The 17,127-nt window shown below is 42.5% G+C and overlaps 1 protein-coding gene across 2 annotated transcripts in view; it reads left to right on the top strand.

Annotated features, from left to right (window-relative positions):
- Positions 1-17,127, top strand: part of cep290 (centrosomal protein 290) — a 171,445-nt gene that overhangs the window by 148,746 nt on the left and 5,572 nt on the right. For both annotated transcript variants that reach the window (XM_072268142.1, XM_072268143.1), the window contains 4 exons: positions 9,631-9,772; positions 12,973-13,046; positions 15,495-15,598; positions 16,483-16,574. In XM_072268142.1, the coding sequence (XP_072124243.1) occupies positions 9,631-9,772; positions 12,973-13,046; positions 15,495-15,598; positions 16,483-16,574 (412 nt within the window). The remainder of the gene's footprint in view (positions 1-9,630; positions 9,773-12,972; positions 13,047-15,494; positions 15,599-16,482; positions 16,575-17,127) is intronic.

Here is a 17,127-nt window from a genome sequence, read left to right as displayed (position 1 = left end):
ACCATCGAGTTAGGAACTACGAAAAATTTGAAGGTATCAATAATTGTCATGAATATTACAATGAAAATGAAGATTCGGAGGATTCAGTCATTGAAAGCATTGTATGAAAGCAGTCCATTATATGCACGAGATGTGTGTGCTAATTTTATTTGTTTACAGTCAATTAAAAGAATGCTGCAACGTACACTGGATGAAATCCTCTGTCGAAAACTATTTGGAACTAATAGTTTTATAGCACTGTAGTAGTATTGGTAGTCAGAGTCATAGATAAGTACAGCACAAAATCAGGCCCTTTGCTCATCTAGTACCAGTCAGTGCCAAAACATTTAAACTACCTAGTCTCGTCAACCTGCACCCAGACCATAGCCCTCCATACCCCTTCCATCCCCCTTCCATCCAGTGCTCTAATTAGTGTTTAATTGTTTCTGTATTTCATTCAAATACATAATTTGTTAGTCAGATAAATGATAATTTGTCCTTTTTTTAAATACCTTTTATAACTATTTCCATGAAAACTCAGTTAATTGGAGCAGCTGCTTAACTGGGCCAAAACACACTGGTCCCAATGTGTCCCAATTAACTGGAATTGACTATTTAAAATTGATTTAGACTGGTACATGGACAAGAAAAGTGTTGAGATTTAAGGGGTAATTTTTATTAACAGAGAGTAGTGGGTGCCTGGAATACGCTGCCTAGGGTGGTGCTAGAGGCAGAAGGTAGAGACTTTTAAGACAAATGCATAAATGTGAGGGAAATGGAAGGATATGAACATTGTATTGGCAGAAGAGATTAGTATACTGTAGATCAAAGATTTCAAGATTCACAGTACATTTATTGTCAAGGTATGTATGCAGTATACAACCTTGAAATTCGTCTTCCCCACAGACAGTCAGGAAACAGAGAGGAACCATGGAACCAACCCGTTCAAAGAAAAATAATCAAACATCAAACCCCTCCCCCCGCACACACAAAAAAAAATGTCACGCAAACAGCAGCAAAAAAAAAAGTGAAAACACAATATAAAACACAAAATCAAAAGGGATATTTCAGTTCAGTTCAGTGTTCATTATCTACTTGCCAAATCTACAATCCGTGTCGATTAAACCCTGCTCTGTCACCATCCGCTGACAGCATCGAGGGAGCAAGAGATTCGCTTGAATGGAAGGACTTTCCCTCGAGAGCAGCAAGAGATTGTCGCATGCAGCTACCTTCTCTGGCAGTAACGAATGAGAGACTGGCTGGTGGCACTGACCACTCGCTCAACCTCCGCACCCACCTCAATGATTTCAATCTTCCTCGGCACTTTAACCAGCGAGTTCAGTGATAGATGGAGTCAGTCATGGGCCCACACTGCTTTTCCTGGCCTCCATGCTGCGAGCTGCGGTGAATGCCATTTGATTACTAATTTAATTGGTCACAACAATAATATTGTGAGCTACAAAGCCGATTCATGTGCTGTACTGTTCTATGTTCTATGATCTTAAGATTAACATCGGAATCCAAGAATTTACACGTTTGTATATTTTGTTCCTGTAAATTAATGGGCTTGAAATTTCATTGAAATTGCACCGTACTGCAAACGAAATGAACTGGAACCCATGAGTTCTAGGACACTGATCTGACCCCAGTGTGCGTCACATGGTACATCACGTTCCGGAGCCATGTATATAAAGCATATTAATTCCATCTATCAGAAAATGGAGTTGACACAGACCATAAGACATAGGAGCAGAATTAGGCCATTCAGCCCATTGAGTCTGCTCCACCATTCCATCATGACTGATTTATTATCTCTCTCAACCGCATTCTCTTGCCTTCTAACCATAACCTTTGGTACCCTTATTACTCAAGAGCCTTTCAACTTCCAGTTTAAGTATCACAATGACTTGGCCTCCACAGCCATAGAAACACCACCTGCCTAAAGAAATTCTTCCTCTTCTCTGTTCTAAGAGTACATCCAGTATTCAGAGGCTTTAGCTCTCACTTTGGTTGAAGTACAAATGGCAGTGAAGCCTGTCAAGTGCTCCTGTGGATACATTATAAATGTTATGAGAGTAGCTGCCTCCATCACACATTTGGGCAGTGCATTCCAGATACGAACCACTGGATGAAAAAGTGCTCCTTTAGGTCGCTTCTAAACCACATACCTGTTACCCAAAACAAATGCCTCTGGTTTTGGACAACCAGGGAAAGGTTTCCTAGTATCCACCCAATCTGCACCCTACATACCTCTATCTGGTTTTTCCTCAGCCAACACTGCTCCTGAGTTTTAGGGAAAGGTTGAACAGTTAGACTTCGTTCCCTTGAGCGTATGAGAACGTGGGGAGATTTTTAGAGCATTAGAACATTAGAAAGTTTTTGACAAGAACGGGCTACTCAACCCAACAAAGCTTATCAAATTCCTGTTCAGAGTGTATTGAAATAACTATTAAGTTTAGATTTGAAAGTCTCTAAGGTACTACTCTCAACTACAAAACTAGGTAGTTTGTTCCATGTATCTATGACTCACTGTGTAAAGAAATGCTTCCAGATTTTAGACTGAAATCTCCCTTTAACCAGTCACCACCTATGGTCCCATGTCCTCGTTGATGGATTAATTTTAAAGTAGCAACTGGCATCCACCTTACTTATACCCTTAATGATTTTGGACACTTCTATCATGTCTCCTGTTATTCTACGTCTGCTTAGGCTAAAAGGATTTAATTCTTTCCATCTTTCTTTATTGCTGATACTCTGCAGACCTGGAATGAGTCTTGTTCCCCTTCTCTGAACTCTCTCCAGTGCCCTCACATCCCTCACAAAATATGGAGACCAAAATTGTACACAGTACTTAAGATGTGGCCTTACAAGCACATTATACAGCTTAAGGAGAACGTCTCTAGGCTTGAATTCACTGAGCGCATTATGTAGCCAAACATTCTATTAGCCTTCCTAATCGCTTCTGTGCATTGTCTAGATATTGATACTGATGAGTCTACTAGGACACCCAAATCCTTCTCACACAGTGTACTTTCCAACTCAAGACGCCCCCCGATTGTATATTTATATCTAATATTTCTACTTTCTATATGTGATAGTTTACATTTTCTTACATTAAATTTGGAGGTAAACAAAATTATGAGTGGTATGGATGGAGCAAGTAAATATTTTTCCCACTGAGGTTGGGTGGGACTAGAACTGGACGTCATAGATTAAGGGTGAAAGGTAAAATATTTAAGAGTAACCTGAAGTTAACTACTTTCATTCAGCATTTGGCGAGTGTGTGGAATAAGCTGCCAGCAGAAGTGGAGGGTATGAATTCATTAGCAATGTTTAAGAGAGGTTTGGATAGGTACGTGCTTGGGAGGGGTATGGAGCGCTATGGTCCAGATGTTGAGTCGATAGGGTCTAGGCAGAATAACAGTTTAACATGGACTGAATGGCCAAAGGACCTGTTTCTTCGCTGTCGTGCTCCAACTTTTCTGGTTGGCTGTCAGTGACTGGTGGTGGTCTGCAGGAGACCACTTCAGTTTACATTTTATGTCAGTGATTTGGATGATGAAATTTAAGACTTTGTGGTCAAGTTTGTGGCAATACGAATATAGGTGGAGAGGCAGGTAGTGTTGAGGGAGCAGGAAGATTGCAGAAGGACTTGGATAGACTGGGAGAATGAGCAAAGAAGTGTCAAATGGAATGCAATGTTAGGAAATGTATAGTCATGCATTTTGGTAGAAAGAATTAAAGAGGAGATTATTTTCTAAACGGGCAGAAAATTCGAAAATCTGAGTAGCAATGGGACTTGGAGTCCTCATGCAGGGTTCCCTAAAGGTTAATTTACAAGTTGAGTTGGTAGTGATGAAGGCAAAGGCAATGTTAGCATTCATTTTGCGAAAACTGGAATATAAAAGCAAGGATGTAAAGCTGAGGCTTTATAAGGCACTGATGAGGCCTCATTTGGAGTACTTTGGGCAGTTTTGGGCCCCTTATCTAAGAAAGGATGTGCTGACATTGGAGAGGGTTCAGAAGAGGTTCACGAGATGTGATTCCAGGAATAAAAGGGTTCGTGTATGAGGAGCATTTGATAGCGCCAGGCCTGTACTCCAAAGAGTACAGTCAATGAAGGGTCTCGGCGTAAAACATTGACTGTGCTCTTTTCCACAGATGCTGCCTGACCTGCTGAGTTCTTCCAGCATCAGGTACATTAGTACCAATGACATAGGTAGAAAGAGAGAGGAGGTCCTGAAAAAAAGGATACATGAAGTTGAGAAGCAGGACCTCAAGGGCAGTAAGCTCGGGATTATCGCCTGTGCCAAGCGACTATGAGGATAGGAATTGATTGAGGTGGCAGATAAATGCATGGCTGAAGAATTGAAACAGGGGGCAGGGATTCAGATTTCTGGATAATTGGGACCTCTTCTGGGGCATGTGTGCCCTGTACAAAAGGGATGGGTTGCACTTGATTCTGAAGAGGACCAATATTCTTGCAGGCAGGTTTACTAGAACCGTTGGGAGTGGTTGAAACTAATATGGCAGGGGGATGGGAACCAGTATGACAAAGCTGAAGATAAGCTGTCAGGGCATCAAAGGATATGGTGAGAAGGCAGGTGTATTGGGTTGCGTGGGATCCAGGATCAGCCATGGTGGAATGGCAGAGCAGACACGTTGGGCTGAATAGCCTAATTCTACTCCAGTGTCTTATGCTCTTAACAAGCCAATGATTGGGTACAAATGCAGACAGAGCAAAGAGTTAAATTGTACCACAGAGGCAAAATTCAAAGGGCGAAGAATGCAGGACTGAAGATGCTATATTTAGATGTGCATAGCATACGGAATAAGATGGACAAGCTTGTGGCGCAATTACACATTGGTCGGTATGACTTTGTGGGTGTCACTGGGTCGTGGCTGAAAGAAGGCCATAATTGGGAGCTTAACATCAAAGGATATACTTTGTATCGAAAGGACATGTCATAGTCATAGTCATAGTCATACTTTATTGATCCCGGGGGAAATTGGTTTTCGTTACAGTTGCACCATGAATAATAAATAGTAATAAGACCATAAATAGTTATATAGTAATATGTAAATTATGCCAGTAAATTACGAAATAAGTCCAGGATTGGCTCAGGGTGTCTGACCCTCCAAGGGAGGAGAGTTGTAAAGTCTGATGGCCACAAGCAGGAATGACTTCCTATGACACTCTGTGTTGCATCTCGGTGGAATGAGTCTCTGGCTGAATGTACTCCTGTGCCCACCCAGTACATTATTTAGTGAATGGGAGACATTGACCAAGATGGCATGCAACTTAGACAGCATCCTCTTTTCAGACACCACCCTGAGAGAGTCCAGTTCCATCCCCACAACATCACTGGCCTTACGAATGAGTTTGTTGATTCTGTTGGTGTCTGCTACCCTCAGCCTGCTGCCCCAGCACACAACAGCAAACGTGATAGCACTGGCCACCACAGACTCGTAGAACATCCTCAGCATCATCCGGCAGATGTTAAAGGACCTCAGTCTCCTCAGGAAACAGAGACGGCTCTGACCCTTCTTGTAGACAGCCTCAGTGTTCTTTGACCAGTCCAGTTTATTGTCAGTTCGTATCCCCAGGTATATGTAATCCTCCAGCATGTCCACACTGACCCCCTGGATGGAAACAGGCGTCACCGGTACCTTAGCTCTCCTCAGGTCTACCACCAGCTCCTTAGTCTTTTTCACATTAAGCTGCAGATAATTCTGCTCACACCATGTGACAAAGTACTCCATACTCCGCCTCATCTCCCTTGCTGATGCATCCAACTATGGCAGAGTCATCCGAAAACTTCTGAAGGTGACAAGACTCTGTGCAGTAGTTGCAGTCCGAGGTGTAAATAGTGAAGAGAAAGGGAGACAAGACAGTCCCCTGCGGAGCTCCAGTGCTGCTGATCACTCTGTCGGACATACAGTGTTGCAAGCACACGTACTGTGGTCTGCCAGTCAGGTAATCAAGAATCCATGATACCAGGGAAGCATCCACCTGCATCGCTGTCAGCTTCTCCCCCAGCAGAGCAGGGCGGATGGTGTTGAACGCACTGGAGAAGTCGCAGTGCTCGCTGGCTTGTCCAGGTGGGCATAGACACGGTTCAGCAGGTAGACGATGGCATCCTCAACTCCTAGTAGGGGCTAGTAGGCAAACTGGAGGGGATCTAAGTGTGGCCTGACCATAGGCCAGAACAGCTCCAGGGTCTTCATGATGTGGGAGGTCAATGCCACCGGTCTGTAGTCATTGAGGCTGCTGGGGTGAAGCGTCTTCGGCAGAGGGACGAGGCAGGACGTCTTCCACAGTACAGGAACCCTCCGGAGCCTCAGGCTCAGGTTGAATACATGGCGAAGTACTCCACATAGCTGAGAGGCACAGGCTTTGAGCACCCTGGTACTTGTAAGAAGGCATCAGCGGTGGTGTGGCTCTCTTGGCAAGAGATGGAATTGCATCTTTAGAAAGAGGTGACATAGAGTCAGAGAATGTTGAATCTTTGTGGGTGGAATTAAGAAAACTGAAAGGGTAACAAAACCATTATGGGAATCATATGTAGGCCTCCAAATAGTAGCCAAGATGTGGGGTTGAGATTGCAAAGGGAGCTGGAAAAGGCATGTAATAAGGGTAATGATACGATTGTCATGGGGGGACTTCAATATGCTGGAGGTTTGGGAAAATCAGGTTGGTGTCAGATCGCAAGAGTGGGAATTTGTTGAATGCCTATGAGATGACTTTTTAGAGCAGCTTATACAGGAGCCTATATGGGGAAAGGCTATCTTAGATGGTGTGTTGTGTAATAACCCGGATCTTACTCGGGAGCTTAATGTGAAAGGACCCTTAGGAGGCAGTGATCATAATATGATTGAATTCATAATGCAATTTGAGAGGGAGAAGCATAAGTCACATGTATCAGTATCACAATGGAATAAAGGGAATTACAGAGGCTTGAGAGAGGAGCCTGCCCAGGTGGATTGGAGAGTGATAATAGTGGGGATGACAGCAGAGCAGAGATGGCTGAAGTTTCAGGGAATAGATCACAAGGCACAGGATAATTATGTCCCACAGAAGAAGTAGCTCTCAAATGGCAGGGGTAGGTGACCGCGGCTGACAAGGGAAGTTAAGGACTACATAAAAGCCAAGGAAAGGGCATATAAGGTAGCAAAGGTGAGTTGGAAGTTGGGTGATTGGGAAGCTTTTAAAATCCAACAAAATGCAACAAAAAATACTATAAGAGAAAAGATGAAATATGAGGGCAAACTATAAAGTCATAATATAAAGCAGGATGGAAAAAGTTTTTTTTGGAGTTGTATAAAGAGTAAAAGGGAGGTGAGAGTTGATATTGGACCACTGGAAAATGATGCTGGTGGGTAGTAATGTTGACAAAGAAATGGTAGATGAAGAATGAGTACTTTGCATCAGTCTTCACTGTGGAAGACACTAATCGTGTGTCAGAGGTCCGTGAGTATCAGGGAGCAGGAGTGAGTGCCATTGCTATTACAAAAGAAAAAGTGCAAGGCAAACTCAAAGGTCTTAAGGTGGATAAGTCACTTGGACCAGATGGACTACATTCCAGAGTCCTGAGAGAGGTTGCTGAAAAGATAATGGATGCATTGGTCATGTTTGGTCATCATTATTCTGGCATGGTCCTGGAGGACTGAAAGATTGCAAATGTCACTCCATTCTTTAAGAAGGGAGGAAGGCAAGAGAAAGGAAAATAGGTCAGTTAGCCTAACCTTAGTGGTTGGGAAAATGTTGGAGTCTATTATTAAGGATGAGATTTCGGGGTACTTGGAGATTAATGATAAAATAAGTCAAAGTCAGCATGGTTTCTGTAAAGGGAAACTTTACCTGACAAGTCTGTTGGAGTTCTTCGATGAAGTAACTAGCAGGGTGGACAAAGGAGAGGTAGTGGATATCATTTACTTGGATTTTCAGAAGGCTTTTGATAAGGTGCCACACATGAGGCTGCTTAACAAGATAAAGTCCTATGATGTTACAGGAAAGATACTGGCATGTATAGCGGAATGGCTTACAGGTAGGAGACAGCCAGCGGGAATAAAAGGGGCCTTTTCTGGTTGGCTGCCCAGTGACTAGTGGTGTTCCTCAGTATTGGGACCACTACTTTTTAATTTGTTTGTCAATGATTTGGATAATGGAATTGATGGCTTTGTAGCAAAGTTTGCAGGTGATACGAAGATATGTGGAGGGGTAGGTAAGTGCTGAGGAAGCAATACGATTGCAGCAGGATACAGACAAATTGGAAAAATGGGCAAAAAAGTGGCAGATGGAATAGTGTTGGGAAATGTACGATAATGCATTTTGATAAAAGGAACAATAGTGCGGACCAATTTCTAAATGAGGAGAAGGTTCAGACATCACAGGTGCAGAGGGACTTGGGAGTCCTCATGCAAGACTCCCATAAGGTTAATTTACAGGTTGAGTCTGTGGTAAAGAAGGCAAATGCAATGTTGACAACAGGAATTCTGCAGATGCTGGAAATTCAAGCAACACACATAAAAGTTGCTGGTGAACACAGCAGGCCAGGCAGCATCTCTAGGAAGAGGTGCAGTCGACGTTTCAGGCCGAGACCCTTCATTAGTCCTGACGAAGGGTCTCGGCCTGAAACGTCGACTGCACCTCTTCCTAGAGATGCTGCCTGGCCTGCTGCGTTCACCAGCAACTTTTAAATGCAATGTTGGTATTTATTTCAAGGAGAATAGAAAATAAAAGTAAGGAGAAAATGCTGAGGCTTTATAAGACATACCGCACTTGGAGTGTTGTCAACAGCTTTGGGCCCCGTATCTCAGAAAGGATGTGTTGTCATTGGAGAGCGTCCAGAGGAGGTTCACAATGATGATTCCAGGAATGAAGGGGTTAACATATGAGCAGCATTTGGCAACCTTGGACCTGTACTCACTGGAATTTAGAAGAATGCGTGGGGATCTCATTGAAACCTACTGAATGTTGAAAGGACTAGATGGGGTGGATGTGAGGAGGATTTTTCCTCTGGTGGGGGTATCCAGAGCTAGAGGCCACAGCCTCAAAATTGAGGGGCGACCTTTTAGAACAAAGGTAAAGAGGAATTCCTTTAGCCAGAGAGTATTGAATCTGTGGAATGCTCTGCCACAGACTGCGGTTGAGGCCAAGTCTGTGCGTATATTTAAGGTGGAAGTTCAGTTTTCTGATCAGTCAGGGCACTGAAGGATATGGCGAGAAGGCAGGTGTATGGGGTTGAGTGGGATCCGGGATCAGCCATGATAGAGCATACTCAATGGGCTGAATGGTGTGATTGTGCTCCTATGTCTTGTGGTTTTATGGTTAACCCTTTCATTCCCAAGATGATCCCATGGAGCACCTCTGGACCCTCCAATCCCAGCACATAAATGTGATCTGACCATTGCCTTATTAAATCATTATAAACCTGAGCTGAAGAAATCCACCAGGGTCTCTCAGGAATCTGAGAATAAGATGCAGATTTATTTTTGATAATTTTCATATGACTAGCCGTCCATTTAACAATGATGAATTCTTTAAAAGTGAACCTGTATATCAACACAGTGGCCTGTTTCAATTTCAACCCTGGAATATTTAACATAGTTCTAAAGATCATTTGTAATTAATTTTCCTGTGTTTTGCAGAATGTATGAGACTAAAATAAAGGAGATGGAGACAGACCTTGCAAAAAAGAATCAAAGCATCACTGACCTTAAGCAGCTGCTGAAAGAATCAACTGATAATGAGGAAAAATTGGCAAAACACATTAGAGACATGGAGGAACAGGTGAGAATTGATGTATGAACTTGGTTCTGGCAGCATGGAATGCATAGAATTGCCTCCCTATTCAGTCCAATGGATCTTTTTAAAAGCTATTGGTTCCCCTCATCTTTCTTCATGATCCTTCAATTTTCCCACTCTGCAAGTCTTTAATCCAATTCCCTATTTTCAATCTCAGTATTAAATTCCTCATTGTACTAAAATAATGCCATTGTACACCTAAGAACAAGAATGACCCTTCTTTTATCAGAATCAGGTTTATTATCACTGACATACACTCAGTGGCCACTTTATAGGTACTCTGTACATATTAATACAATTACCTAATCAGCCAATCATGTGGCAGCAACTCAATGCATCAAAGCATGCAGACGTGGTCAAGAGGTTCAGTTGTTGTTCAAACCAAACATCAGAATGGGGAAGAAATGTGACCTAAGTGACTTTGACCATGGGATGATTGTTGGTGCCAAACAGGGTGATCTGAATATCTCTGAAACTGCTGATCTCCTGGGATTTTCATGCACAACTGTCTCTAAAGTTTACAGAGAATGGTACAAAAAACATCCAGTGCGCGGTAGGTCTGTGGGTAATAATGCCTTGTTAAGGAGAGAGGTCAGAGGAGAATGGCCAGACTGACTCACGCCGACAGTAACTCAAATAACATGCGTTACAACAGTGGTGTGCAGAAGGGCATCCCTGAATGCACAACACATCAGACCTTGAAGTCGATGAGCTACAGCACCAGAAGACCACATACTCAGTGGCCACTTTATTAGATACAGAACATTCAAAGTTTTGTAGCAGCAGTACAGTGCAATACATAATAAAAAATACTCTTCAGTTACAATAAGCAATGTATATTTAAAAAAAAAGTAATAAACACAAGATTCTGTAGATACCGGAAAGCCAGAGCAACACACACACAATGCTGAAGGAACTCTGCAGATTGGACAGCATCTATGGAGACGATTAAGCAGGTGCTATTTTGGGCCAAAACACTTCATCAGATCTAGAAAGGTAAGGGGAAGAAGCCAGTATAAGAAGATGGGAGAAAGGGGAAGCCATACAATCCAGCAAGTGATGGGTGAAACCAAGTGAGGGGTGGGGTATTAAAAATAATGAGATAGTGTTAATATCATATATTTCGGACTTATTTTCTCACTATTCTTCTCTGGGGAAAATATAGTCAGTAATTAGTGGACATCACTATTCCACAACAGCACATGAGTAACTGAATAATTCATTCACCCTGCTGTCAATTTAAGGGAAAAGGATTTGGGGAGGTTGCCTCTTCCTTCCTGACTGATGCTTTGTGATCTTTTATGTCTGTCTCAGTTGATCAAGAAACCCTGAATTTAACATCCCTTCCAAAGCACAGCACCCCTGACAACATAGCATTCCCTTTATGCGATGTAAAAGCAGAAAATGTGGAAATGCTCAACAAATTGGACAGAGTTAATGTTTCAGGTTAGAAATCATTCATCTGAACTGTGAAAGTGAGAAAACAAGTTAGCTTTAATTTGCATTAATTACAGGGAAGGATTGGATTGGGGTATCAGTCTATAATAAAGAGAGACTGGAGTTGCTGAGTTTCATCCTGTCTAAGGGAGATTAATGAAGACTTGTTGGCGGGGCGGGGGGGGAACAAAGACACGAGAAAAACTGCAGAAATCTGGAGCCACAAATAAAACAATAGGGAAACTTAGCAGGTCCGGCAGCATCAATGGAGGGATATGAACGGTCGACTTTTCAGGCCAGGATAGGTGCTATCTGACCTGCTCAGTTCCTATAACGTTTTGTGTGTTGCTCCAGGTTTCCAGCATCTTAGTTTTTCTTGTCTAAAAATACCTTGTGGATTATTCTGTGTGACCCCTGACATTGTTTGTTAACTCATTTGACCCTGGCCAAGCTAAACACAAACCAGACTTGGGCTCTGGTTGTGTATGAGGCTGATCTCTACTCCAAACATGCTCTAGTTCTTCATTTCCCTGCTGGTTTCTGTTCGCCAACACCCTCATATGGTTTCAGGAAGGAGGAAGAAAAAATTACAAGGGAAAAAGTATACTTTTTAAAATATCTGCAATGTTGTCAATATTTAAAAACATTTAACAGACTACTCCTAAAATGTTTTGTGCTCTGTACAATATTTTATATCAATTTAATAATCAAAATGAATGGTTTAATGATGGCACTTTGTTCAGGAATTCTTTTTTACTTCAGTCCATCAACCCCATTGGGGCATAGGCTATCATTTGCTGCTCACTTCAATCCTCTGTCCTGGGCCAGTCTTCCAGGTTGTCCCCACGTGTAGTTCGTCTTCAAAGATCCTTCTTCTCCCAAGGATGAGGTCTTTGGAGCTTCTATAGCTCTGGGTTTTTTAATGGGACTTAATTTCTAGCCCCGTACCAACAACCAGGCTTGGGACCATCCATGGCAGAGATTTGTTCAGTAATTCAGTGCGCACAAATTGAATTGAATAAATAACATTTGTTAACCAAACCACGCAAAATGCTGGATGAGCTCAGCAGTTCAGGCAGCATTAATGGAGGGGAATAAATAGTTGACCTTTCAGGCTAGGACTCTTCGTCGGGACTGAATAGGAATGGCCCTGAAGCCAGACTAAGAAGGTGGGGGAGGGGTGTGATCAAGCTGGCAGGTAAAAGTGATACCAGGTGAAAGGGATGATGTGAGAAGCTGAGAGGTGATAGGTGGAAGAGCTCCAGCATTTCTACTGTCCTCTCCTATGAGAGTCCTCCTTCATCCTTTTACTACTTCCACCTATCTCCTCCCAGCTTCTTACTTCAACCACCGTCCATCATCTCCTTCACCTGGTTTCACCTATCACCTCATCTCACCACCTTATTTTGGTGACTGCCCCTTGCTTACCAGTCCTGACGAAGGGTCTCAACCCAAAACATCAACTGTTTAGGTCCCTCCACAAATGCTGCCTGCCTTAATGCATTCCGCCAGTAATTTGTGTGTGTTCCTCAAAATTTCCATGATCTGAAGAACCTCTTGGTTTGATGTTAATCAAATCAGTTGAGAGTGTGAATGTGCCCTGAAACGTTGAGGGCAAATTGTTTCAGAAATGAGTTAAGTTAAAGGCAATGTAAAACTTTTATTTGCAGAATTCTGTATCAAAATTATATTCAGAAGTGTAAACATGAAAAATTACATTGACCATTTTTTTCTTTCATTCACTACAGATTGAGGTGCTTAAACACTTCCCTGAAGAAGCCACAACAGAACCAGGCCTCACCAGACAATTTCAGTTACTGAGGTATAAACAGCAACAGTTCTATTTGTAACCTGAGGAGAATACAGAAACCAGAATGCCAGGGCAGCGAATGGAGTGGTGCTGGGTTACTTATCATCTATGTTAATGATTTGGAAGATAATGTGGTAAATTGGATTAGCTAATTTTCAAATGACACCAATACTGGTGATCTTGCCTTCCTCGTTGTCCACTATCAAGCTTGCAGTGGGATCTGGACCAACTGGAAAATGGGCTGAAAAATGGCAGATGGAATTTAAGTGTGAGGTGTTGCACTTTGGGAGGACAAACCACGGTAGGACATGCACTATGTAGAGCACTGAGGAGTGCTGTAAAACGAAGGGACCTGGGAATACCAGTCCATAATTCCTTGGAAGTGGCATTACTGGTAGATAGGGTCATAAAAAGGGCTTTTGGCACGTTGGCATTTGTAAATGAAAGTATTGAGTGCAGGAGATGGGATGTTAAAGTTGTATAGGACATTGGTGAGCTGTTCTGATTACCTACAGAAAGGATATTACTGGAACTTGAGGACCTGAGCTATACGAAGGGTTAAATAGGTTAGGACTTTATTCTCTGGAGTGTAGGAGAATGAGAGAGGTACACAAAATTATCAGGTGTGTGGATAGGGTAAATGCAGGTTTTTTCCACTGGGATTGGGTGAGACTAAGCTAGAGATTGTGGGTTAAGGGTGAAAGGTGAAATATTTTGAGGGGGAGCTTCTTCACAGACTGGGTGGTGCAAGTGCAGGATGTGCTGCCAGTGAAAGTGGTGGATTGCTAAAGTTAAAGGAAGTTTGATTAAGTACATTCATGGGAGGGGTATAGAGGACTACAGTCCAGGTGTGGAACGATGGGACTGGGCAGAATGTTTCTGCACAGATCAGGGGTTCCCAACCTAGGGTCCACGGACCCGTTGCTTAATAGTATTGGTCCATGGCGTAAAAAAGGTTGGGAATCCGTGGATTAGATGGACCAAAGTACCTGTTTCTGTGCTGTGATTGAATCCAACCATATCCAAACAATGCTATTTGCTCACATCTGCATTACCCTGTGTATGTAGACACCTTTCTAAGGATAATTGATTGGCCAGGGTGTTCTCAAGGGCATTCGAGAGGTTATGTGATGGAGCAGCTGTCCTGTTATAGTCATAGTCATACTTCATTGATCCCAGGAAATTGGTTACAGATCATTGCAGGGAAGCATTGTGGAGACTGTGCCAGTGCTGGTCACTGCACCTGAGCAATGACACAAGAGGTTTGGAGTCAGTGTAACTTAGATAGACAAAATTCATTCCAGAGATGGGTGAAAGTCCTGTCAGAAGGATTTTGGAAGCCTGGCCTCTATATAAAGGTAACTCCAATGAGATTTATGAATTGACACAGTGGTTATTGAGAGATTGTTTCCAGAAGCAGGGCGCAAAACTTCAGTATAACAAAATTATTCAATAAGGAACAAGATGAGAAAGTGTGTCTTGTAAAGAACTGTAAACCTTAGTAATTCTCTACCTTAAGAGTTTGTGAATACTTGGCTACTGCTTGTATTGGCTTTTGCATCCAAAAGTTATCTGGGAGTATGAAATGTTCTCATGCAGAATCAGCCATTATTTCGAATAGCAGAGCAGACTCAGTATGAAGTTTAATATCACTGGCATGTAACATGAAATTTGTTGTTTTGGGGCAACAGTACAGTGCAATACAAAATAATCTTTAAAACTACATAATACAATAAGAAAATATATATGAAAAATTAAAAATACATAATGCAAAAAGAGATTCAAAAAGAATAGTGAAGTAGTATTGGGTTCTTTGTCCATTCAAAAATCTGATGGCAGAGGGGAAGAAGCTTTTGCTAAAACATTGAGTATGTTTCTTCAGGATCCTGTACCATCTTCTTGATGGTAGTAATGGGAAGAGGACATGTCTTGGGCGATGGTGATCCTTAATGATAGATGCAGCCTTTTTGAAGCATTGCTTTTTTAAGATGTCCCCGATGTCAGGGAGGCTACTGCCCCTGAAGGAGCTGTCTAATTTTACCCCTTCCTGCAGCTTTTTCTGATCCTGTGCAGTGGTCCCTCCATACTGGATGGTGATGCAATCAGTTAGAATCAGTGCCTCTTGAGGGGCCTCATGACCTACTCCTGCTCCTAATTCTGCATTTGTAATCAGGGCAGAAGAGTGCTGTATAACTCCTTGGACCAGCTTTAGCAGATAATAATATTATGGCTGATTTTCAACATAGGCTCCATTCCATCAAGCTTTTCAAATCTATACTTAATCTCTCAGAGTGAATCCAGATTTGTTTATCCATGTGAGCAATAAGCAGTAATAACTAATTAGTCAAGACACAATTAAGTTCAATAACTGACAGAACAATTGTGTGGTGATTTTTACAATGTTGAAATCGTCCATGCAAGTCTGTGTAATCTGTGTTCTGCCATTAATTCATTTGAAAGACTGACAAATGACCGTCTGGAGAAAGAAAAGGCTGAACTGATTCACCAGCTGGAGATTCATAGAAAGCAGCCGTGTGCCATGGCGGAAGGCAGCAACAGATCTGGTAAACCTCTTATAACGTCCGTGCCTCCCTTGTCTATTGTGTTTATGAACTGTCTAGTTTATTTTGTCAGCACCTCCCGAAGCCCATGAACTTCACCATCGAGACAGACGGGCAGGAAGTACATGGGAACTCAATCACCTCCAGGTTCCACTTGAGGTTGTGCAGTATCCTGACTAAGAAATATTCAGGTATTCCTTTATCGCTGCAGGGTTTAAATCCTGGAGCTCCCTCTGCAACAGTGGGATGGGAGAACCTTCACCAGAGGCTGTCTAGTGTCCAAGACAGCAACTCACCACCTTACCAAACACGGAGCTCTTCTAGAGGTATTCAAAATTATGAGGGGAATAAATAGGGTGAATGCATGCAGACTTCCCCTCCAGCATCCCCTGAGGATGGGTGAAACTCGAACTACAGGCCATAGGTTAAGGATGAAAGGTGAAATATTTAAGGGGAAGCTGAGGGGGAACTTTTTCACTCACGGTGGTGAGCGTGGAAGATGCTGCCAGCGGAAGTGGTGGATGTGGTTAACGTTTAAGAGAAGTTTGGTTAGTTACATGAATGACAGGTGTGAAGGGCTATTGTCCAGATAAAGGTTGATCGGACTGGGTAAAAATGCAGGGGAGCACTGACTAGATGGGCCAAAGGGTCTGTTTCTGCGCTGTAGTGCAGTTAGGGGTAGGCAATAAATGTTGGTCCCTCTAGTGACACCCAAATAAATTTAAAAACAGACAAACAGTAATAGATGCTGTAGTTTAGGGTTGAGGCCAACAGAATGTTGTCCTTCTGAGGTTGGTTGTTAATTTTACCTTTGTTCTTGTGACAGAAGAGAGACTCGCTGTTCTGTATTGAATATTAATGTAACATTTGAAATGTTTACCTTGCAGTTTGCGATGCCATATTAGACACTGGACATAAAGATGTCAAACTGTTGGGAGAACAACAAACACAACACGACTTGGAGAAGCAACAGCTGCAGGTTAACACCGCTCTTAACAAGTGTACTTACTCTCTGAGCTATGTGGCTACAGACGTCCGCATTAGAGGGCATGTGCTGTAAGGAGAGGTTGGACAAACTCGGATTTCTCTGGAGCAGAAAAGTCTGAGGAAAGTCCAAAGGGCTCAGATAGACAGCCAGTGTTTTTTCTCCCCCAGGATTGAAATGTCTAATACCAGAGGGCATGCATTTAGCTTAAGAGGGAGTAAGTTCAAAAGAAATGTCTGGGGGTGTGAATTTATTAAGAAGCTCTTGGATAGGCATATATATGTGCAGGAAATGGAAGAATATGTATGTTGTGTAGCCAAAAGGGATTCGTTTAGTTGGGAATTAGATTAGTAATCAAATTAGTTCGGCACAAAACTGTGGGCTGGAGGGCCTGTTCCTGTGCTGTACTGTTCTGTGTTTTAAGTTTAATAACATAATTAGATCATTGTACTCTATCTTAAACATCCATAATGAATGGCAAGGGAGATGTACAGCACAAATTGTCACAATCCATACATGAGATTAACAAGCTTCAGATTTCTGTGAC

The sequence above is a fragment of the Mobula birostris genome, chromosome 9, assembly GCF_030028105.1.
Source record: "Mobula birostris isolate sMobBir1 chromosome 9, sMobBir1.hap1, whole genome shotgun sequence".
NCBI classification, from domain to species: Eukaryota; Metazoa; Chordata; class Chondrichthyes; order Myliobatiformes; family Myliobatidae; genus Mobula; species Mobula birostris.
This window is presented reverse-complemented; position numbering and strand designations above follow the sequence as displayed.